Source organism: Zingiber officinale, chromosome 4B (assembly GCF_018446385.1).
Source record: "Zingiber officinale cultivar Zhangliang chromosome 4B, Zo_v1.1, whole genome shotgun sequence".
In the NCBI taxonomy this organism is placed as follows: domain Eukaryota; kingdom Viridiplantae; phylum Streptophyta; class Magnoliopsida; order Zingiberales; family Zingiberaceae; genus Zingiber; species Zingiber officinale.
In genome coordinates, this window is record NC_055993.1 from 117,046,773 (window position 1) to 117,070,828 (window position 24,056).

The window sequence follows — 24,056 nt, forward strand, 5'->3', positions numbered from 1 at the left end:
AAATAAATAAATTTAGTTAGTTTTATTGACTAATCTTGAAGATGATCGATCCGACTTTATAAATTTTTTTAATTGATTATTAGAATAAATCGAGAAGCGCTTAGCTTAGTATTATTTAATTGTACAATAAATAATGAATATGAGAACTACATAGTTAATAATGAAAATGAGTACTACATGGGAGAGATCTTTTTCCCGACTACATCAGAAATTGACAATTTTATTACAGCATGACCAACCTCGCTCAGCCTAGGGCTGCATTATTACATCACGGTGTTTAGGGAAAATTACTAGAACATGATTTATGGCTTTTTCATTGTTATATTTTCAGTGGTGACCATTTTGGGTCCGACCGAATCATGAAGGCGTAAACCCCTGCCGTCGTCGCAAGCCCTTTAGCTCCTGGCGAAAGCGATATGGCACCACTTCTCCCGAGCTCGCAGCCATGGGTGGAGAAGTAGTACGACTCTTTCCTCTCTTCTCTTCTCTTCTCCTCTCTTGCCCCCTTCGCTCTTGTTATTGAACCCCTACTGGCCGTGTTGCTAACGCTCCGTTAACGCAGCCGGCCGAAGCAGGTGAAGGATGTCGCCCACCAGGATGAGGTCGTCCGAGTCCTCACCAACACCCTGGAGACTGCTAGCGTGAGAACTCTTCCCACGACCTTTTATTTTCTTTATCCTGCGAGAAGAAAAAACCATTTTTGATTTGATTCAGAGTGTTTTTTTTTTTAAAATACAGTGCCCTCACATGCTCTTCTACGGCCCACCCGGCACAGGGAAGACCACCACTGCACTCGCCATCGCCCACCAACTATTTGGGTAGTTACAATCTCCTCACATTTTCTTGCATGCTCCTTCACAGAGGTGCCTGGTTAATTGATCTACATTCCCCCCTTGATTGTTCTCTTATGGTTACTAGGATAGCCCTTTAACTACTTGTTTTAACACTGTCTTGATTAATCAGAGATGACATCCTAACAGTAAATTTTGATACATTCCTCATGTTTAGTTTCGAAAGGTAGCTCCATGAACCCTTACACCAGAAAAGGAGGGGCAAAATTTGTGAATCTTCATATGACTAATGAAGTTGCTTTAAGGTTTAACTTAAACACTTGTTTTTTTTAATGCAAGTGATGGACACTTTAGATATCAATCATATTCATATGCATACTACTCGTATATATGATCTATTCTATATTATCGATTGATATTGATTGTTATATTCATTGGGCATTGTATGATTGACATACACTTTTTCTATGTCAAGATATGAATTGAATGCGTTGTGTAATATATTTTATTCATAGGTGTTAGTCATTATTATCAATATAAATATATAAATATTTTCAATATTGATTGAATATGCTTCTGCATATATCTTTGCAAATCTTTATACGCTTTGTAGTGAGTCAGTGCATACTGTGTCTGCCCACTCTTTAAAGTTTGTCTACTTATTTGAAATTAGGGTATAGTTCATGTAGGATTTATGTACTTTTACCTCTCTGTAATCAATCTATCATGCTGGGAATACATCAATTATGTTGCTTTTATTATACTTGGTGAAGGCGTATTCTCTTCCTTGAATTTTGATACATCAAGAGTGAATGCTATGTCAAGCTCTAGGCGTGAGTCATAGAGAATTCTCAAGATAATCATTTCAACTCTAGTTCTTGAATCTACTTGTCAGAAGTCTCTAATGTTTATTTACTTTGATACCAGCATAAATTTTTTTACATTTGCATGAATTATCTAAAGCTACCCCTTTTTCTTCTATGCTGTCAATAGGCCAGAACTTTACAAATCAAGAGTTTTAGAACTCAATGCTAGCGATGATCGAGGAATTAATGTTGTGCGAACAAAGATCAAAGCTTTTGCTGCTGTTGCTGTGGGTTCAGGATCTCATCAAGGGTATACAACATTTTTCTCATTAAGAAAACATAATAAATATAGTCCTCTGTCTTAATTTTTAGCTCTCAAATTTGATTATTCAATTTCTTTTTAAGAAATTAAAGAATGGGTAATTAGATTAGGTTAGTAACTTGGAATTTAGGCACACTTTTGGGTAAATGACTACAATTAACAGAAGCTGCAAGGGTAAAACTTAACATAATTTATTTGAAACAAAGTAGGTTGGAGAAATTGCAAGAAAATAGGTAATGCTAGTTGCAAAATTCTGTACATTGGAGACATTACAATAAAATTGGACTGGGTCTCGTGTTGGATAAGGATTACAAGGATAAGATGGTCAAAGCTAAGAGATTTAGTGATAGAATTATTTTGATAAAATTGATTTAAAAGAAATGAGATACTAAAAATTAGAAGTGCTCATGCCACTCAACTAGGATATAATATATAATAAAAAGGAAATTTTGTGATAATTTAGATAAAATTATTCATTATATGCCATTGTTATGTTTCCTCAACTAACACTTGTGCCTTAGAGATGGATGTGAGCAGGGTTAAACATGCAACCTAGGATGATGATCGTAGTGTTAGAGGTATTAAGAGTAAGTATCAACGTTGATATAAGTGTCATAGACAAAAGGAAGCTTGTGATTATTGTTATATATCAAAGAGTTTAGTTGAGATTGATTTTAATCGAAGTTCATCGTTCTCTCAATACTCTCAACTTTTTATTATAGTTCTGATGCATCACACGGTGATCCATCATATCAGAGGTCCGAACATTTGTTTATCCTTATGAATTAGTTCCAATTTCACTGGTACCCATCTAAGTGCAAGTACAATTCTTAGTGACAAATTGAGACATGTCGATGGATGTGGAGAAATCAATATCAATTCTAAATACCTGACAATAATTATTTGATTTAGGTGTTACAAAATTATGGGGTTGATCTATGTTGGAAGAACTCAATTCTGTTTGATATACAACACTCCTTTTAGTATTAGCAAGGTAATATGTTAAGTAGTTACTAAACTTATCCATTTTTTTTTTTTGTATAAATTTTAATTCAAGTTAGTGATGTACCAATTTTTTTTCGAAAGACAAATATATTTATTTGCTTATATTTAACAATTTTAAATTATTCAATAGTTGAAAATTTATATAAACCATGTTTTAAAATCTTGTGTCATGTCAAGTGATATGAATGAAATATATCATTTCGATAAATTACTGAAATTTGATATCACTCAATATGGACAATGTCTCATTCCTCTACTTTCTCTCTTTTCTCCTTTAATTTCCAATTGGTCACTGACATGTTGCATCGAACTATTAGCACGATACTGAAATAGTATTGTTATAGTCGAAGACGGAAACTCTAGTAAGGCTTAACATTTTGAACCTTGTATAAAATTAATATAAAATCAAGTACACCATAGATTTTTTTTTTAAAAACAAAAAAAACATATAAAGTAAGCACACATTTATATTCGCTTAGGAATTATACACACACATACACAATGTATCACACACACACAATGTATGAATTATATATATGTTTATAACGTATATGATCTCGTCCGGGAGTTGAGAAGGGTGGACCGTCGATGGTGTGGTTGGAATGTTGATCGAACCGGCATGACTCGGAGGGAGAAAGGGGTGTGAGCTGTCATCTGGGTTGACCAAGTCGTCAGAAGGCTTCCTGTCAACGCTACCTGCAAACAACGACCGGGTTGCCCTGCTCCCTAACACTCTGATGCTCGAGGCAGGTCCAAAAAATATATAAGGAGCAATATAAATAGTAGAGTAATGAAATACATGAAGAATAAGCATGGGGAATGTACCCTGGCCTAGGGAGACACCCTCTTGAAGACCGGTGAGCTGGTTGTAACACCGATCGAGTCCTCATGACCCGAAAGAGTAGATGAATGTGAGCTGGATGAGGAACTGGAATTGGGGAGCCGAGTACCGTAGCATAACAGTGGCTCGCAGGCCGGATCATAATAGTGATTCGTAGGCTGGAATGTGTCGTCGGCACACAAGTTGGAACACGACACGCAGGCTTGAACAAAGTGGACAAACAGGCCGGAACACAGGAACGACGTGAAGGCCGGATACAGGTAAGATCGGAGAATAATGGCAGCAGGGGCTCGAAGGCTCGATTAACATCAGAGGTAGACTACAGCGTGGAACTACGCCGGAGATGGTTGGATCTACGCCGGAGACAGCCTGCAGTGAAGCAATAAGAGAGGTGGTGTCTGTGGTGTTGGAATGGAGAGGGAGAGGGTGCCCGGAGGCGGCCGCTGGAGATGGCAATGGTGTTGGCATGGAGAGGGAGAGGGTGCTCAGAGGCGGTCGTTGGAGGTGGCAGCGACCTGGTGCGAGCACTGAGGGAGAGAGGATAGAACCCTACTTAGGCACTGACGGAGGTGTGGAAGACGGGGGCGACGCATGAGCCGTCGTGGAAGTGGCTAGTTGAAGCGGTAGCGGAGATCGACAAGCAACAAGGGAGGCGGTGAGTACCCACTGGCGGCGGCTTGGTCGCGGGGGAGAGAGAGAGAGAGAGAGAGAGAGAGAGGGTGGCGCATGTAGCAGGGGAGATTGTCTCCGGTCTACAGCGTCTTGCGCGTGTGAGGGAGCAAGGAGACGATGCGAGGCGACAGTGTGCCTAAGGCGGTGGCATGCATGAGAGGCGACATGCATGGCGACGGCGAGAGGTTGTCGGTGTTCTTGTGAGGACGCGGCTGCTATGCGGGGGCCATGCGGAGGCTGTGACGAGGCAGTCGATGAGGCGACGCTGGACAAAGAGGTGGTGGCGCAGTGTGATGGCGGCTCCTCTGCATTAGAAAGAGGGAGGATCTGATGGCGTGCATCAAGTCTCATGCGTGAGAGCGAGGGGCTGCCTACATTGGATGTGGTCGACGTTGGAGGTGGTGAAGATGGCGTCAGCTTGCGTGGCGGTGGTGGCAGTTGAAACCACAAAGCCCCTCCCCTTTTTTCTTCCAAGCTCAAAGACCTAAAAAGAGGATGCATGGAATGACTAATATGTCCTCCCTCAGTCTCCCTAATCCCCGTGGGGCCCTTTCGGTACATCTGTATCGCAAGCCTCCCTTCAAGTCTAGTCTAAGGAGGTGCGAGTCTGACTTACTAGACAACCTGTCGTAAAGGCTGAATCGCCTTGAATAGCTCGTCGTATAACATTGAGCGAGTGGTTATGGCGAGGCGGAGCGGGCGACGATAGCGGTGCCGAGCGAGTGATGAGTTTGAGCGATCGAGGATTTGAGATGAGTGCCGAGCATGTGGTGATTTGCGAGCAGTGCCGAGCGAATGGTGATTTGTGAGTAATATTGAACGAACGACAATGTATGAGGAATGTCGGGTAAACGGCGATATACGAATAGTGCTACGTGAGCGGGGTTTAGCCATGAAGAGGACATACCGATAGAGATATTCTGGTTCGAGACTAGTGGCAATACTAAGGTCCAAGACCGGTGGAGATACTCTGGTCCGAGACCAATGGAGATAGCTTGACCTTGAACGGGGGAGGTTGAACCTTGAAGAGGACATACTGATAGAGATACTCTGGTATGAAACTAGTGGCAATACTTCGGTCCGAGACCGGTAGAGATACTTTGGTCCGAGACCAATGGAGATAGCTTGACCTCGAACGGGGGAGGTTGAACCTTGAAGAGGACATACTGATAGAGATACTCTGGTATGAAACTAGTGGCAATACTTCGGTCTGAGACCGGTAGAGATACTTTGGTCCGAGACCAATGGAGATAATTCGACCTCGACGGGGGAGCTTGAGCCCTGAAAAGGACATACCGATAGAGATTTTCTAGTCCGAGATCAGTGGCGATACTTCGGTCCGAGACCGATGGAGATACTATGGTCCGAGACCATTCGAGATACTCCGGTCTGAGAGCGGTGGCGTTACTTCGATCCGAGACTAGTGGCGATACTCCGGTTTGAGACCGATGACGATAGCTCAACCTCGAACGGGGGAGGTAGAGTCCTGATCTTAGTGGATGTGGAGCCCGTAGCAATATGAGAGAGCAGCGCCCCTAGCACACCTGAACCCCTAGTCACTGATCGAAGAGTGAGGCCCCTAGTCCGTAATCGGAGAGCGAGACCCTTAAATCCTGATCGGGAAGCTGTACCGCCAGTCTCTGATCTGGGAGCTGTGCCCCTAGTGTCTGATTAGGGAACTGTGCCTCTGGTGTTTGATCAAAGGAGAGCTGTGTCCCTAGTATCTGATCGGGGAGCTGTGCCTCTGGTGTCTGATCAAAGAGGAGCCGTGTCTCTAGTATTTGATCGGGGAGCTGTGCCCCTAGTCTTTTATCAATGATCTAGGGCCCTAGTCTTTGATCATGGAACTATGACCTTACTTTCTTATCGGGGAGCTATAGCAAATCCTGTGGCCATAAAAAGGGAGCAGAGCTCGTGCGTACCTGATCGAGCCGTACTGAGCGGTTGAGAATCCGCCTTGGTCCCTTGACTCTTGAATACTCATGGAGTCGGGGGGAGAATATAATAGAAAAACTAACTTGTTGACTAACTGAGGATTCAATTCCTCGACTTTCGATTATCCGTGGAGTGAAGAGAAAATAATGTAATCGTCGAAATCCTCTGAGACCATGATGATGGCAGAGAGCTTTCCGGCATCATCTGTCTTCACGATCCAAATCAGACGAAGAGGTTTCCACCGACGACGCTAAATTTGACCCTGTTTGGAAGCTAAGAAGGGTGGACCGCCGGTAGTGTGGTTGAAATGTTGACCGAACCGTCATGACCCAGAGGAAGAAAGGGGGTGAGCTGCCATTTGGGTTGACCAAGTCGTTAGAAGACCTTCAGTCAACGCTACTTGCCAACAACGATCGGGTTGGCCCGGTTCCTAGCACTCTGATGCTCGAGGCAAACCCAAAAATATGTAAGGAGCAAGATAAATAGTAAGTAATCAAATACGTGAAGAATAAGCATGAGGAACGTACCCTGGCCCGAGAGGCGCCTTCTGGTAGATCTGTGGGCTGGTCGTATCGTTGATTGAGTTGTTGTGACCCGGAAGAGTAAATGAATGTGAGTCGGATGAGGAGTTGGATCTGGGGAGTCGAGGGTCGGAGCATAACAGTGGCTCATAGGTTGGACCATAACAGTGACTCGCAGGTCGGAACACGACACGCAAGCCGGAACATAGCAACGACACGCAGGCCGGAACACATCAGCGACACACAGGCTGGAACACAGGAACAATGCGAAGGCTTAAGACAGGTCAGATTGGAGAATAATAGCAGCAGGGGCTCGGAGGCTAGAGATGGTCGGATCTATGCCGGAAACGACCTGCGGTGAGGTAGCAAGAGAGGTGGTGGGCTGTGATATTGGCATGGAGAGGAAGAGGGTGCCTGGAGGTGGCCGCTGGAGGCAGCGACCTCTAGAGGTGGCAGTGACCTAGCGCGACCATTGAGGGAGAGAGGACGGAGCCCTACTCAGGTGCTAGTGGAGGTGTGGAAGAGGGGGCGACTTATGAGCCCTCATGTAGCGGTCGGTTGAAGTGGTAGCAGAGATCAACTAGTGACGAGGGAGGCGGCGAGTACCCACCGGCGACGACCTGGTCGTAGGAGAGAGAGAGAGAGCGAGAGAGAGAGAGGGCGGTGTGTGCAGTAGGGGAGATCGTCTCCGGTCTATAGCGTCTTGCGCGTGTGAGGGAGCAAGGAGACGGTGCGAGGTGGCGGTGTGCCTTAGGCGGCGGCGTGCCTTAGGTGGTGGTGTGCATGAGAGGCGACGTGCGTGGCGGCGGCAAGAGGCTGTTGGCATTCCTGTGAGGATGCGATTGTTGTACTAGGGCCACACGGAGGCTGTGACGAGGTAGTTGACGAGGTGGTGCTAGACAAAGAGGTAGCGTGAGAGGCAGCGGTGCAGCATGATGGTGGCTCCTCTGCATGAGGAAGAGGAAGGAGGATTAGGCCTCATGCGTGAGAGTAAGGGGTTGCCGGCATTGGATGTGGCCGACGTCAGAGGCGGCGAAGGTGGCGTTGGTTTGCGTGGTGGTGGTGGCGGTTAAAACCACGAAGCCCCTCCCCTTTTTTCGTCCAAGCCCAAAGACCTGAAAAAAGGATGCACAATGGAATGACCAAAATTCTCTACCTCAATCTCCCTAATCCCTGTGGGGCCCCTCCGATACATCCGTATCAGTATACATTATATGAGCAAGTCAAAATCTTCGTACTTTCATATGAAATCTAATGTTCTCTACATTTTTTAACCAGATTTAGATGGCACATATTCTTGAAATATAAAAGATTATATGAATAATTTGAAGTTGTGATTATTTGGATTCACTAACATCTAGATAAAATAAGCAAATTCCAGTCATAAAATCACAAAATTTGTGACAATTTGAAATTGAAGATCAATATTCATGGCCTCTATTTGCAAGTCCTCAAACTCAATGTTTTACAATAAAAGTTCAATTGATTAAGACTATTTTATTATTTGCAATAATAATAAAAGTAATTTTTTAAAATTTATACCTTACTAATACAACAACAACAACAACCAAGCTTTTTCCCACTAGGTGGGGTCGGCTGTATGAATCCTTTTACGCCATTGAGCTCTATCTCCTATTATATCATCATCTATATTTAAATAAATTTTATCTTGGTTTATTGTTGCTAACCAAGTCTTTTTTGGTCTTCCTCTTCCTCGTTTGATATGCATGTTTATCATAGTTTCACATCGCCTAACTGGAGCATTTATTGGTCGTCTAAGTACATGTCCGTACCATCTTAAACGTGTCTCTCGGAGTTTTTCCTCAATAGATGCAACTCCGACTTTCTTTCTAATGCTCTCATTTCTTATTTTGTCCATCCTCATATGTCCACACATCCATCTTAACATCCTCATCTCTGCAACTCTCATCTTCTGCTCATGTGCTCGAGTCATAGCCCAACATTCAGCTCCATATAACATAGCAGGTTTAACTGCGGTTTTATAGAATTTACCTTTAAGTTTAAGAGGTACTTTATGGTCACATAAAACACTCGACGCTCCCCTCCATTTCACTCATCCTGCTTATATTAAGACATCTCTCTCAATCCCTCCATCATTTTGCAAAAATGATTTTAAATATTTAAATCTCTCGGTTCCGAGCAACTCGTCCTCTCCTATCTTAACAATTGTTTCATTAGTTCTAATATTGCTAAACTTAAATTCCATATATTCTGTCTTTAATCTACTGAGTTTAAAACCTTTCTCTTCTAGTGTTTTCTTCCAAGATTCTAGTTTAGCATTTACTCACATGTTTCATCTACCAAAATAATATCATCTGTAAACAACATGCATCATGGTATTATGTCTTGAATGTGCGTAGTGAGTTCGTCCATAATTAGTGTAAAAAGATAGGGACTTAGAGTTGATCCTTGATGTAACTCTATCTTTGTTGGAAATGCTTCCGTTACTCCGCTTGAAGTCTTTACTCTGGTCGATACATCCTCATACATATCCTTAATTAGTTTAATATATGTTACGCTAACACTTTTCTTTTCTAAAATTTTCTATATAATTTCTCTTGGGACTCTATCATAAGCTTTTTCTAAGTCAATGAATACCATGTGTAGATCTTGTTTTTGCTCCCGATATTTTTCAATTAATTGTCTAAGAAGATGTATAGCTTCTATTGTCGACCTTCCAGGCAGGAACCCAAATTGATTTTCTGTTACTGTGGTCTCCTTCCTTAATCTTTTTTCTATTAATTTTTCCCAAAGTTTCATAGTATGTCTCATTAGTTTAATACCTCTATAGTTTGCACAATTTTGTACGTCTCTCTTGTTCTTATATAAGAGAAATAGAGTACTTATCCTCCATTTGATCAGACATTTTTTTCGTTTTCAATATCATGTTAAATAATTTTGTAAGTCATTCAATACCTTGTTTCCCTAAGCACTTCCATACCTTTATCGGAATATCATCTGGTCCAACGACTTTTCTATTGTGCATCTCATTTAAAGTTTGTTTTACTTCTGAAGTTTGAATTCTATGATAAAAATTAAAATTTCTATGCTCATTTGACCTACTTAAATTACCTAAGTTAAGTTGGTCACCTAAACCTTCATTAAAAAGGTGATGAAAATACCTTTTTCACCGCTCTTTTATTTCTCCATCGTTTACTAATACCTATTACATTCATCTTTAATACATTTTATTTAGTTAAGATATCTTGTTTTCCTTTCTCTCACTTTAGCTATTCTATAAATGTCTCTTTCCCTTCTTTTGTATCCAATTTTTGATATAACCGTTTAAAAGTTTCATTTTTTGCTTCACTCACTACTTTCTTAGCTTCTTTCTTGGCTATTGTATATTTTTTTAAGTTTTCCTCGTTCTTATAAATATATAATTCCTTATAAGCTATTCGTTTTTCCTTCACTTTCTCTTGTACTTTCTCATTCCACCACCAAGATTCTTACTTAGTGGTGCATGTCCCTTTGACTCACCGAGTACACTCTTGGCTATTATTTTCAACTTTGATGTCATCTTATCTCATGTTGTATTAGAGTCATCGTATATTTCACTTAATGCTTGTACTTTTACCTTCTCCTTAAATATATTTTGTTTTCCATTCTTTCACTTGCACCACTTAATTTTAGGAATTGTATATATTATTTTTCTATTGATACTATGTTTGAGGCATATATCCAACACTACTACCCTATATTGGGTAGTTAAGCTTTCTCCATGGATGACTTTGCAATCTTTACAAATCTTTCTATCATTCCTAACCATAAGAAAGTCAATTTGCGATTTATTATTTCCACTTTTGAATGTGACTAAGTGTTCTTCTCTTTTCTTAAAAAACGTATTAGCTAATATAAGGTCATATGCTATTGCAAAATATAATATAGTTTTCCTTTCCTCATTCCTCGTTCCAAACCTATAACTCACATGTACTCTCTCATATTCCTTATTTTTCACTCTAACATGCCTATTTATATCACCTCCTATTAAAATCATTTCATTTGGTGGAATATTTTGTAATATTTCATCTAAGTCCTCCCCAAACCTTGATTTGGTAACTTAATCTAATCCTACCTGTGGTGCATATACGCTAATTATGTTCATAGTTTCTTTCGTCACTATTATCTTAAGGGCTATAATTCTATCCTCTTTTCTAACTACTCCTACAATTTCATCCTTTAACAAACTATCTACAATAATACCCACTCCATTTCTTGCTTTACTCTTTCCAGTGTACCATAACTTAAAATCCGAGTTCTCTATCATCTTTGCCTTCTCGCCTGTCCGTTTTGTCTCTTGTACACACAAAATACTAATTCTTCTCCTAATCATCATATCTACTACCTCCATTGATTTATCAGTGAGAGTTCCTATGTTCCATATTCCAAATCTTAGATTATTAGTTTTTTTATCATATTTATTCTTATCCAACCTATGGTGTGAGAACGCTTGCCTATTTAACACTACACCAAAGTTCTCATGGAGATGTAGCGGTCCTTGCTGAGACGTTACAGTCGGACCCTCTTGCATATTTAGCACTACACCTGAGTTCTGGAGATGTAGCGGTCTTTGCCGAGACGTTACAGTCGGACTCTGCAATGCGTTCCTTCCGGGGAACAACCTAGCATTAGCACAATAGCTTAATGGATCCATTCATTGAATATTTGCATAGTTTGACGCTAGCTGACAATCTAACGCAACCCTCCTCCTTTATCCGGGTTTGAGATCGGTCATGACCGATTGTCATGGGCGGAGTTTATACCTTACTAATAGCTTTTGTAAAAATTTAGTAGGCATCAAATATCGTAGGAGATAATATCAAAAACATAAAGTGAACCGTCAACACTTGAAATATGACATCAATAGTGAGCATCTATATTAATCAAATATTAATAAAATGTTTTTAAAATAATATACACATAATTAAAAAAATATTAAAATCATATTAGCTTGACACAATATGATTCCAAAATTGTATCATTTTAGTTGAGAATTGAAGCTCCAACATGACTCGAAATTTTGAAACCTAGTTTAAGATGCAACTACATTCATTCTCCAATCTTGGATATTCTAATGGAAGAAGTACAACCAGTGTTCGAAATCTCGGGTTAGGCGGCCGCCTAGGCGCTGCGCGGCATGCTGCCGCGCTGGAAACCTCCAACGCGGGTGCCCTAGGCGGCTGGGCCGCCTAGGCGGCTCTCGGCGGCCCGCGGCGGGCCTCGGCGGAACTCATCGGGCCTCGGCGGGCCTCGACCGAGTTATTTAGGTTTTAAACGTTTAATATTTTGTTCCAAATTTACTGTTTACATCTTCGCCGTGCGCCTTTTCGTCTTCCAAATTTGTTGTTTCGTCCTCATCGTCGCTGTTTCGCGGTGCGCCGCTTCCAAGGCTTCGTCGCTTCGGGCTCCGATAAGTTTTTTCGTTAAGTTGTTAACTGTCGTCGCGCAGTCTCCGGCGACGCCGGACGCGTCCGCAGCCGCCGGAAGCGTCGTAGGACGCGTCCGGCAGCATCTCGTGAAGCTTCCAGCGGCACTGGAAGCTTTCCGCGATGCTTCCGGCGCCGCTGGAAGCAATGTCGGACTTCGCCGGACGCGTCGGACACGTCCGGCGGAGCTTCCGGCGGCGTCGGAGGTCTCCCGCGAGGCGCCGGTGGCGGCCGGTGGCGGCCGGTGGCGTCCGCGCCGTCGTGCGAGTCGCGAGAGGGGGACGGCGTTTTTTGTTTTTGTTTTTTCTTTTTTTTAGATTTATTAAATTAAAACAATTCCTAACGGGGATAATTTCAAATTCAATAATAGGTTGGTTCGTAAAACCTAATAAAAATATCATCCCAATTAAATATATTTTAAATTTATTTTTTTTAAAATAAATTGTATTAATTTTTATAAAAGAATTTTGAATATATAAAATTATATATATAATTAAGATTCCATTATTAATTTTATAACTTATATAATCAGATTTAAATATATAAATAATATACTTAATTTTTTTAAAAAAATAATATTAAATATTAATTTATATATTAACAGATTTAAAAATTATAATAAATATTATCATTTATCAGATTTAAAAAATAAAAAATATAAAAAATATTTTAAATTTAATAAATATAATACATATTATTAATTTATGTTTTATATAAATCATATTTATAAATTTTATATATTATTAATTTATATTAATCGGATTTATAAATATTAAAATTATATTAAAATTTTAAAAATTCTAATAAATATTATTAATTTAATAATTTATATAAATTATAAATCAGTTTTAAAAATATGAAAAATACATTAAAATTTTAAAAATTCTAATAAATATTATTAATTTATATAAATCAGTTTTAAAAATATGAAAAATAAATTAAAATTTAAAAGATTCCAATAAATATTATTAATTTATAAAAGTATAAAACAGATTTAAAAATATACTTAAAATTTAATTTATTTAAACAAATATCGAATAAATTTTATTAATTAGATTAAGATATATAAAAAAATATTCTCAGACTTGTTAATGACTTAATGTTATTGAAATATTTTGTATTGTATGTCTGTATGATATAATTAAATTTTATTATCATGTTAATAACTTAATATGTTATGTGATTATGTCTTGTTATATATTATTTTTTCAGATTATCTGTTAGACTGTTATCAATGGCAAGCAATCCATCTTCGACAGCATCTGTCACTCAACCCGAATCTGGGATTCTTAGAAGAAAGTCAAATGACATCGGATGGGAGTTTGGGATATTGATTGATCCTAAGAACCTCGACAAAATTAAATGTAAGTTATGTGGAAAAGCAATGTCAGGAGGAGTGTATAGGATAAAGGAGCACAATGGAAATATACCTGGAAATGTATCTGGTTGTCGAAAAGCATCTCAAGAAGACAAAAATAAGTGCAAACAGGCTATTTTAGAAGGGAGGAACAGAAAGAAGAACAAAATAATGGAAGAACAAAGTTGTAGAGCAGAGGTGGCTATTTCCATAGATGAAGAAGAAGGTCTTGAAATTGAAGGGATGGATGGAGTTAAAAAACCTCTTCCACTTGGCCCCATGGATAGATATGCATCAGCAATTGCTCCAGAAAATGCAGGCTCCAGTGGAAGTAAAGTACTTCGGCAAAAAAATATAAATGAGGCTCTTTTCAAAGAGAGAACTCAACAAGTTCAACAATATGTTGGGAGATGAGTTTATGAAAATGGAATCTCATTCAATGCTGTTGATAATGATAGCTTCAAGCAACTAATGGAGGCAGTGGGTCAATTTGGACCAGGATTCAAGCCTCCAACTCAATATCAACTTAGGGAGCCACTATTGAAAGCCGAAGTTGAAAGAACAAAACAATTGCTGAAGAAACATGAAGAAGAATGGGCAAAGAATGGATGCTCGATCATGACAGATGCATGGAGTGATAGAAAAAGAAGCATCTTAAATTTGTGTGTTAATTGCAAGGAGGGTACTACATTTTTAGAGTCTAAGGAGTCTTCAGAGGAGGCGCATACAGCTGAACTTATTTTTGAGTATGTTGACAAGTGTGTTGAACAAGTAAGAGCTCAGAATATTGTTCAGATTGTTACAGACAATGTCACCAACAATATGACTGCAGCTAAATTGATGAGAGAGAAACGACCCAAGATCTTTTGGAGTTCATGTGCAACTCACACTATTAATCTCATGCTTGAAAGTATTGGCAAACTTCCACGATATAAAAAGGTGATTGAGCAATCCAAGGCTTTTACCATTTTCATCTATGCTCACCATAAGACTTTATCATTGATAAGAAGTTTCACGAAGAAGAGAGACATAGTCCGACCAAGAGTTACCAGGTTTGCATCAAATTTCCTCACATTGCAAAGTTTGATTGAAAAAAAAAGCTAGTTTAAGGGCCATGTTTACAAGTGATATGTGGGAGAAATGTAAATGCTCAAAAACAAACAAAGGAAAATTGGCTTACTCTACAGTGATAAGCATGAGTTTTTGGAATGGTGTGACACTTTGTTTGAAAATATTTGCTCCTTTGGTAAGAGTTCTTCGATTGGTAGATGAAGATAGAAAGCCATCGATGGGGTTTCTATATTGGGAGCTTCTTCAAGCTAAAGAAGATATCAAGGTGGCTCTGAATAACGTGGAATCAAATTATCAGCCTATCATAGTCATTATTGAGTCAAAAATGAAGGATAGACTTGATACATCATTGCATACCACTGCATTTTTGTTGAATCCTTATTTTTACTACAAAGATAGTTCGATTGCTCTTTATGAGGAGGTCGCGATGGGGATTTTTGAATGCATGGAAACTTTGCATGCCAATGAGTTAGATTTACAAGATACAATTATTAACAAGGAATTTCCAAAGTATAGAAATAAGACTGGGTTATTTGGAAAAACATTGGCAGCAAAAGCATGTGAAAAAAATGATGATACATTTGATCCATGTGCATGGTGGAGTACATACGGTGCTCACACACCTAACTTGCTAAGGGTGGCATTGAGGATACTTTCATTAACTACAAGTTCATCGGGGTGTGAAAGAAATTGGAGTACATTTGAAGGAGTAAGTTTTAAACTTTCAGTCTACTCTTTAATTAAATTAGTTATAATTTTTAACGTCTATACTTTATATTCAGGTACTGACTATAGTATTTACTTTCTCTGTTTTTTTAGATTCACACAAAGAAAAGAAATAGGTTGGATGCCAACAGGTTGAACAATCTAGTATTTGTCCAATTTAATGCTAGATTGTTGAACAAACAAAAAAGAGAAAAAGAAAGAAATGTTGATGTCCTTCTTGCAAAAGATGCTTCAAATGCACAAGGTTGGATTGTGGATGGTGGGGAAGATGATGAAGTTGAACTAGGTTCCGGGCTCACTTGGCAAATGGTTGATGAAGCAAGTGGAGCAGATGAAAATCTACAACCCCGAAGAAGCTCCAGAGTGAGAGAACTCCATGAAGGTGATTTTGAATCCGAAGAAGAAGACGAGGATCACAATAATGATATTGAGTTTGTGTCCGATGAAGAACAAGTTATTGAAAATTATGGAGAAGAAGAAGCCGAATAAATATGAGTAGAGATATTATTAGTTTCCCAATTTTGAACTCATTTTGTTAAGACATGATTTATGTTATTTAACAATTATATTTTGCTTAGTGGTTACTAGTTCACAATGCATTGTAATCTTGAATTGAACTATTGCTACTATTTTCCAATGTTCTACTGTTTAGTATATGATTATGATAACTTACTGCATGTTCATTTTTTGGTATCGGAAAGTATGTATTTATTTCAGCATACATAGTTAGATCTTCATTGCTATGAAATTGTTTAAGACAATATTTAGATTTACATATAACATTGTCCACAGTCCATATGAAACAAGGGATACCGAGGAATCCGCCTAGCGGCGCCTAGTCCCCGCCTAGGCGGCCTAGGCGCTAGGCACTGGTCTGCCGCCCGACTAGCGCCTAGCGAATTTTAGAACCTTGAGTACAACATATAAGGGATTGCTGGGGGTGTAAGAGGTAAATAGACTATTAGTTAAAGAAGTTGATTTATAGATTGACAAATTATAAGACTAGAGATGACTTGTATAAAATAACTTAAATTATGACTAAAATGCCATAATTAAAGCATTCAATATGCTTTATGATAGTTTAGAACTGAGAGTACAGTGAAAGACATCTATAGAATAGCAAAAGTTAGGAAAAAAGGTAGAATCTTAGTCAATATTAAATGTATATAAGATGAAAAATCAATTATCGATAGAAGCTGTAGAAGCATTCTACAGATAATTTGGTTTTGAAGATTGAAATTATAGAATACTTAGAAATGATAGATTTTCATATTATTTTAAATCAAGTGCGGTTAAATAAGTTTTAAAGAAAAAATAAATGTAAGTAAAAGTGTATGTCTAGATGATATTCTCATTAACGTTTGGAAGGATTAGTAGATTAAGGAATGATTTGGTTAATTAAGTCATTCAATAAATTTTAAGATTTAAGATGTTTGAGGAAATTTTGAATTTTAATCTCTTCAATGTCACTGATGCCAATCTTATATGGTGTTGACACTTGACACACTTCTAGTAATTATATTCTTTTGTAGCTTGGTTTTCTAAAATTATAATTTGATTTAATTTTTTAAATTAAATGAGTTAAGTTGGAAAAATATGAGTAAAATTTATATAGATTTATTGGGAGCACATTAATGATATAATTTTGGTAAAACTAGAAAATCTAAATGAAAAAGGAAATCACATTTTAAATTGTTTCCACATATTTCAATTTTCAATGCATTACAAAGCGTATTAAGTATTATGGTATGGTAAAACTTAAATTTAATTGATTATCTGGTTACTATAGTCTTAATTTTAGGAACAAATAAGCTAAGTGAGACAAGTGAAAGAGAATTAAAGGTCATCTAAATTCATCTCGACACACTTTGAGATGCATCGTGAAGCGTGCTAAGTGTTGTGCCAACATGGTGCCAAAACGATACTTTTCTGGCCAAATATTGAAATGTCATTATGGAGCACTTTTTAAATCTTGCTACAACCCACCATACTCTGAATTGACGTGATGCCATATTTTATGAACTGAAGTGTTGAGTTATTAGGAAACAACATCTGCAAAAAAGGTAATGGAGTAAAGATAACACTACTAAGATGAGTATGTAGAATTGCTAGAAAGGATAAAATATAAAATACTTATATTTAAGAGTAATGAGATGTAACTCCAATAAATGATAGAATAAGAAAAATATATTGAAATAGTATGAACTTGCTCAAAGACAATCAATAGATTCAATAGCAAGAATAGTTGACTCTATTATAGTGGAAGGTTTAAGAGGTAGATCAAAGAAAATATTAGCTAATATGTTAAAAGTAATTTATTTAATTTTAATTATAACTAGTAATATTACCTTGCATAAATTCAATGGTGGGATAAGATTCATATATGCTGTTGAATAGTTGGGACAAACATATACTACATACTCAACGATGAAGATGAATTGCTCATAAGGTAACATGAGAATTTTGCTCTCTATCTTCATTGGCTCTGTTAGATTGATTATTCAATCATTTGGTTTTATTTTTTAATCTCTATTTTCTGTGTAATGCAAAATCTGTTTGTCGGTTTCTTTTACTATTATTTTGTCATGTTAACAGATATCCATGTCCACCTTTCAAAATCATTATACTTGATGAAGCTGATTCAATGACAGAAGATGCACAGGTTTAATATTTCATTTATTCTTCTATGCTTGATTTTCTTGTAATACCAATATAAATGCTCAGTTTTGAGTTTTTGAATATGCTAAATATGTCTGATATAGAATGCCTTGAGACGTACCATGGAGACTTACTCTAAAGTTACTAGGTTCTTCTTTATATGCAATTATATCAGCAGGTTGGTTCTTTAATCTTGTTTTGTCTGCTAACTTGGGTTCTGTATAATAGTTGATTGATTTCTCTTTATCTGAATATAGGATTATAGAACCACTAGCTTCTAGATGTGCAAAATTCAGGTTCAAGCCTCTTTCTGAGGATATTATGAGTAGTCGTATCTTGCACATTAGTAGTGAAGAAGGCTTGACTCTTGATTCCGAGGTCTGCAAACTTTTAGTTGAGTTTTCTTGTTACCTAATTGTTCTGCTGGAAGGTTTTGCTTGCTTATATGCTTAGCAAACTGACCAGGCTATTTCTGCATTGAGCTTAATCTCTCAAGGGGATCTTCGCCGTGCTATCACATACCTGCAGGTGTTCTCTCACTTCTCTGGGATTTTCTTTTGATTTTATTTATTTATTTTTAATACAGCTCATATATTCTTCCATTCTTTTCTTTGTATTGTTTGTGATCATATTAAAGATGAGAAAGGGGGTTTGGTGGTGTTGATTACATTGGATCACTGGCTAACATTTTATTAGTTTCTTTCTATGTTTCTTTATTTTTTCCCAGAATGCACTTATGTTTGTTTTGTTTCTTCCAGAGTGCAGCACGATTGTTTGGGTCGTCCATTTCTGCCAAAGACCTAATTAGTGTTTCAGGGGTATTATACTTTCATTTGTTAACTTTGGGCTGTGCAGAAGGTTGCCTTTTTTATTACTAACAAATTGTGGTTATTGTAATTCTTTTATTTAGTACGATTACAGCCAAACAGAAACTTCCAGTCTTCCACTATAACTTACTTTAAGATAATCAATATAAATGGGAAGCTGTTCTAGTATTTTTAGATGCTTAGTTTAAAAAATGTTTTGTACTGGTCATCATGGATAAAACATCTTGTTCCACCTGTGAAAGAGGTTGCTGCTAGTGAGGCTAGGCTATATGTGGCAAGAGTTGACAAGCACCGCATCTTTCATTGAGGGACTACCATTCATCAACTAACACATTGCATTCCGTCATTTCAAATCTTTTGTTGAAACAGACACCAGGCTTGAAACAATCAACATGCTTTGTTCCTTTAAGGATTGATATCTCAACATAAAACAATACCTCAAACCTTGCTAAGATATATTCTTAATCAAGTTTCTAGGTCTTGGTGTTATAAATCATTCTATTGTACCAATTTCCTTATCGATACATGTCTCTATTTTAGCTAGGATAATGTTTTGTGATTGATTTTTTAGGTTCTTCAAGTCATAGGTTACCTTTGTACGTATGTGTCAACTATATGTATATATAAAAATGTAACCTTATCTGGTCCCTAGTTTTCCTTAAGCAAGTTCTAACATATGTAAAACCTAGCTTGTTAATATATCAATTCAAGGATCTTTTAAAGCCTTGGTTAGCAAATACAGTTACTGATTATTTAAAGTAACAAATGATGCAGTAATCTATATGATTTCATCTTTATCTGGATAAGTGGAAATTGACCTCCATATCTTTGTTTATCTCAGGAAAATACTAGATAAAGGCAATATGTATAGTTGCCTGATTGTCATAATCTAGCTACCCAGCTCGGTATTAATTGTTAAGTCAGAAAACTCGTGGCAAGATCTTTAGTGTTTTGCCCCTACACTTGATCTGGTCACAATAATATGTTTTTTTTATTTATTTATTTATATTATTTTAATTTCTCTAAGATAATAAATTCCGTCCTAGAAGACAAAATCTTGATGGAGATTACCATTTATAGGAGATCTTGTCCAATTTACATTAGAGTACTTTGACACGAAGATGGCCTTAAGCTAATTTGAGAGGAATGTTATGAACCAAAGTGTAAATTCTTGGGGGCATTGCAAATCTTATGTTTTACAAAGTTTAATTGTAATTTTAGTTTGATTAATAATAAACATATGTAGAACAGATTATCATGGAAATTAATCCTTATAACTTTATCAACTTATAAATTGCAGAAGAGAAATATATATTTTACCAACTTAAGCTTTAGGTGATTGTTTTAATGCTCATAGACAGTTTAAATTTTGACCCAAGGCTATATTCACTTGGAGTAATAAATTCAAGACATTGCCCTTTATACTTTTTATAGCCGTCTATGACACTAAAAGGCATCTACAGCAATTTACTCACCTAAAGAACACTCAAAACAACCCATACGATATGGAAAGAATAGATTTGCCATGCTTCACCCCAATAAAAAAATAGACTCGACATACTTAACAATTTAAGAAAAAGTTAACAACCCAACTAAACTATACAAACAGATTTATAGGCAAACGTTCCTATCCTAACCAAAGAAAACACATCCAAAGACAAGTTAAACTTCAATTCACATAACCAAACATAAGAAAACACCAACACCAAGTTAGCATAGCATGACCTCAAATTCACGTACTATGATTCAATTCACTTAATAATCACCATAACACTAAACATAGTCACCAAGCAGATACTAAAAGACAAACACACTAGCATCTTAAGTCTATGATCACACATCCTTCTCTATCGGCAAGTGGTTCCCTTCTTTGGGTACCTTATGGTCTTGTGCTCCTTCCCACTTGTAAATCTAGAGACAACTACAACATGGGTATATGTTTGGTCATCATAATAGTTTCAAAGGTAAATAGGCTTTTAGCCAGTGACGATGAGCCATTAAAATCTTATTTGATAACAAAGGCACCATGCAAGCATAGATGACACAATAGTGATTTGCCTATGCGCTGAGTGTTGTGTATTGCTCCTATCATAGAACGATAAGTCTCAACTGTGCCGATACTTGGATAATCTACTGCTGGATCATTGATGTCAGTAAACATTTCTATCTTGTCATTGGTTGGACGGATGGCTAGGGTGAATTTATAGATTTCTCTGTAGTGCTGTGTTGAGCACTATTTTTCATTGCATCATTGTTCATTCACTCAGTAGTTTCATGTATCGTGTTTATATAGTTGACCTAAAGTAATGATGTTACACTTGAGAACAGAATATTTTCTTTGACCCATAGATGATTGATCTTGATATCTCTGTGATTAGCTTCCACTTTCTTCTGCTATGGCTTAGGTTATCCCTCATGAATCAGTTGAGGCACTGTTTAGAGCATGTAGATCTGGCAATTTTGATGTTGCTAACAAAGAGGTTAACAATATTATAGAAGAGGGATATCCAGTCTCCCAAATGCTTTATCAGGTAAATCATCATTTTCCTATTAGCAACACTATTCAATCATTCTTTCTTATGCATTTTTGGTTATAACAGTTGTTAGAGGTGATAGTTAATGGTGATGACATATCCGATGAACAGAAGGCAAGAATCTGCAAGAAATTTGGTGAAGCAGATAAGGTTAGACTTTCTGCTTCTATCTTATGAATCTTTACTATTGTTGTTATAAAAGCATGATTGACAGCAGAGGTTTTCACAGCATAAAGTACCTTAATATGCAAAGGCTGACCTAAGAGATTACTTAGAAGCAATCTATCACATCAAATCCCAAACGTGATGTAGATAAAGATATTAGTCCAGGCTGTTGGACAACAGAATACAAAATAATAACTTAAACACAAACACAAGCATAACAATACAAACACATGTGCTTTACATGGATGGATTGATAGTCCGCCCTTGGACTCTTACTCCTCAGCTATGATCCGTTGGTAAATTACTCCCGCTAGACCTCTATCTTTCTCCTTAGAACTCTTATAGAAGTAAATCTCTTCCAATACCATACTTGTTGTTACAACAATACAAGAGGAATATAAAGATGAGCTAAACAAACAAGAAACAAAATGAAAGATTAGAATAATTGCATTTTTCTCTTTGCTTGTTTGCTTTCTTTTTTTCTCCTGCATTCATTTAAGAATCGTCTACAAAAAGCTCCAAGAGCTAGGCTGAAAAACCCTAAGCACAATGGCTCCTTTTCCTATTGCATTAGTCGACTGGTCACCGGTCGACTAGTCATACATCAATCTAATGCACAATCAATTGGTTACCAAATATAAATTCTATTCATTGGCATTCTAGTCTGAGTTGGTTATTTGATTGCTCTATCAGTCGACTGAATTCCACATTAGCCAACCACTCCAGACCACAAACATCCTAAACAAATAACTTTAGGTTTTGGGTTTCGAGTGTTCCATTCGTTGACTGCACTATCTGATTCTAACAAGTCTAAGCTGAAATATTATTGTGCCAAAAGATCCTATGCCTTTGGAACTCCCTTGTAAGTTGACGTCGTTTTCTCAGGACTTCATCCTTGACTTTAACCTATTACGACTCGCCGTGCCTAGAGATCAATCTCTAGGACTTACAATGCCTAGAGACCAATTTTTGTGACTTTCAATGCCTAGAGATCAATTCTCTAGCATTTTCAATGCCTAGAGACCAATTCTCCTAGACTTCATCCATTGCCTAGTGTCAATCAACCTTGACTCACTAGATTTTCCAATGCCTTAAGCTTTAAGCAGTTTGGTTTATTTCAACTGTATATTTCAACTCGGCTGAACTTTTCTCTTCTTAATACTCTAGCTAATTTTTCCCCAACCGAGGTCCAAGCTAGAGCCAGGGTCAAGAATACCTCTATTTTGAAAGAAGTCGTCGGGTAACATCATGGAAATTTTTGAGCGAAGAATAAGAGATGAAACAGACATTTCTCAGAACTACTTTAGTCCATATGATTAATAATGCTGATGTTTATTTAATAAGCTATTGAAAAAAATTATTGGAGGAAGGTGAACTTGAATTTTTTTTATTGACATCCAAAAAATATTATCATATATTCCCTAAACAATCATTTTGGTGGGATTTAAGACGAAAAATAATATCCAATAAGTATACCTATGCGATAAATCATATGTTTGATAATATAGTTTTTAAGTGATAGAACTAGGAGTATTGTCAATAAGCCTACCTTTAATGAGCATCTTTTTGCTTCATACCCTTTGCAAATATTATTTTCATGCAATTTATTGCCGTCATTCAACGATAGACTAGTGTAGTATTTCATATCAACAATATATCTTTGTTGTGGAAGTAAAACGCTTGATAACTTCTCAGTGCTTAATTGATGGAGCGGATGAATACTTGCAACTTCTGGATGTCGCCAGTAACACAATGCGAGCTCTCTGCAACATGTCAGAGGAGCTGCGTTTCGATTAATCAGTTTGGTTTGTTTTTAACTAGTTTGTCAGATGCAAACTAAACTTTACTGAATGTTAGCTAGAGAAGGCTTATGGCATCTTAGTGTTCATTGAAAATGGGATCTGATGGTTTATGTCAATTTGCTTTTAACTGATCAAACAACTATAAAGCTCCACTGTAGGATTCATAAGCTGTTAATCCATTAAAAATGGGATTTTTGGTCAAAAAAACCCATTCATTCTCTATTAAACCTGACAATTTCAGATTCATTTATGAAAAACAAGTTGTCATATCTCATATCTACGAAGGACCTGTAGATGCCGTCGTGGGTAGGGCTGTAAACAAGCTGAATCTAGCTTTGAGATGTTCAAACTTATTTGATAAGGTAATCAAGTCGAGCTGAGCCGAGCTTAAAATGAATCAAGCTTTTGAAATGAGTGTTCAAACTTGGCTTGATTTATTTTTTATGAGCTTGAGATTGTTTGAAGCTTGACTTGAGTTTGGTTCGTTTAGATGTTATCAAGTCAAGTTTGGCTTGAGCTTGGTTCGTTTAGATGTTATCAAGTTCTCAATTCAAATTTGTTTGATTGTTTGAAATT

At 37.3% G+C, this 24,056-nt stretch overlaps 1 protein-coding gene across 1 annotated transcript; it reads left to right on the forward strand.

Moving 5' to 3' along the window:
* Nucleotides 1–306: 306 nt before the first annotated feature.
* On the forward strand, nt 307–23,707 carry LOC121976163 (replication factor C subunit 2-like). Its single transcript, XM_042528197.1, has 12 exons — nt 307–460; nt 563–641; nt 739–818; nt 1,785–1,907; nt 18,090–18,156; nt 18,257–18,330; nt 18,410–18,530; nt 18,618–18,680; nt 18,911–18,970; nt 21,385–21,510; nt 21,580–21,663; nt 23,374–23,707. The coding sequence occupies exons 1-12, from the start codon at nt 417–419 to the stop codon at nt 23,473–23,475; spliced, it is 1,023 nt and encodes a 340-aa protein (XP_042384131.1). The 5' UTR covers nt 307–416; the 3' UTR covers nt 23,476–23,707.
* Nucleotides 23,708–24,056: the final 349 nt, after the last annotated feature.

Coding starts and splice junctions, on each gene's coding strand:
- LOC121976163 (XM_042528197.1), top strand. CDS start 417: ATGGCACCACTTCTCCCGAGCTCGCAGCCATGGGTGGAGAAGTA. Junction 1,908..18,089: donor GGTTCAGGATCTCATCAAGG/GTATACAACATT, acceptor TCATGTTAACAG/ATATCCATGTCCACCTTTCA. Junction 21,511..21,579: donor TCTCCCAAATGCTTTATCAG/GTAAATCATCAT, acceptor TGGTTATAACAG/TTGTTAGAGGTGATAGTTAA.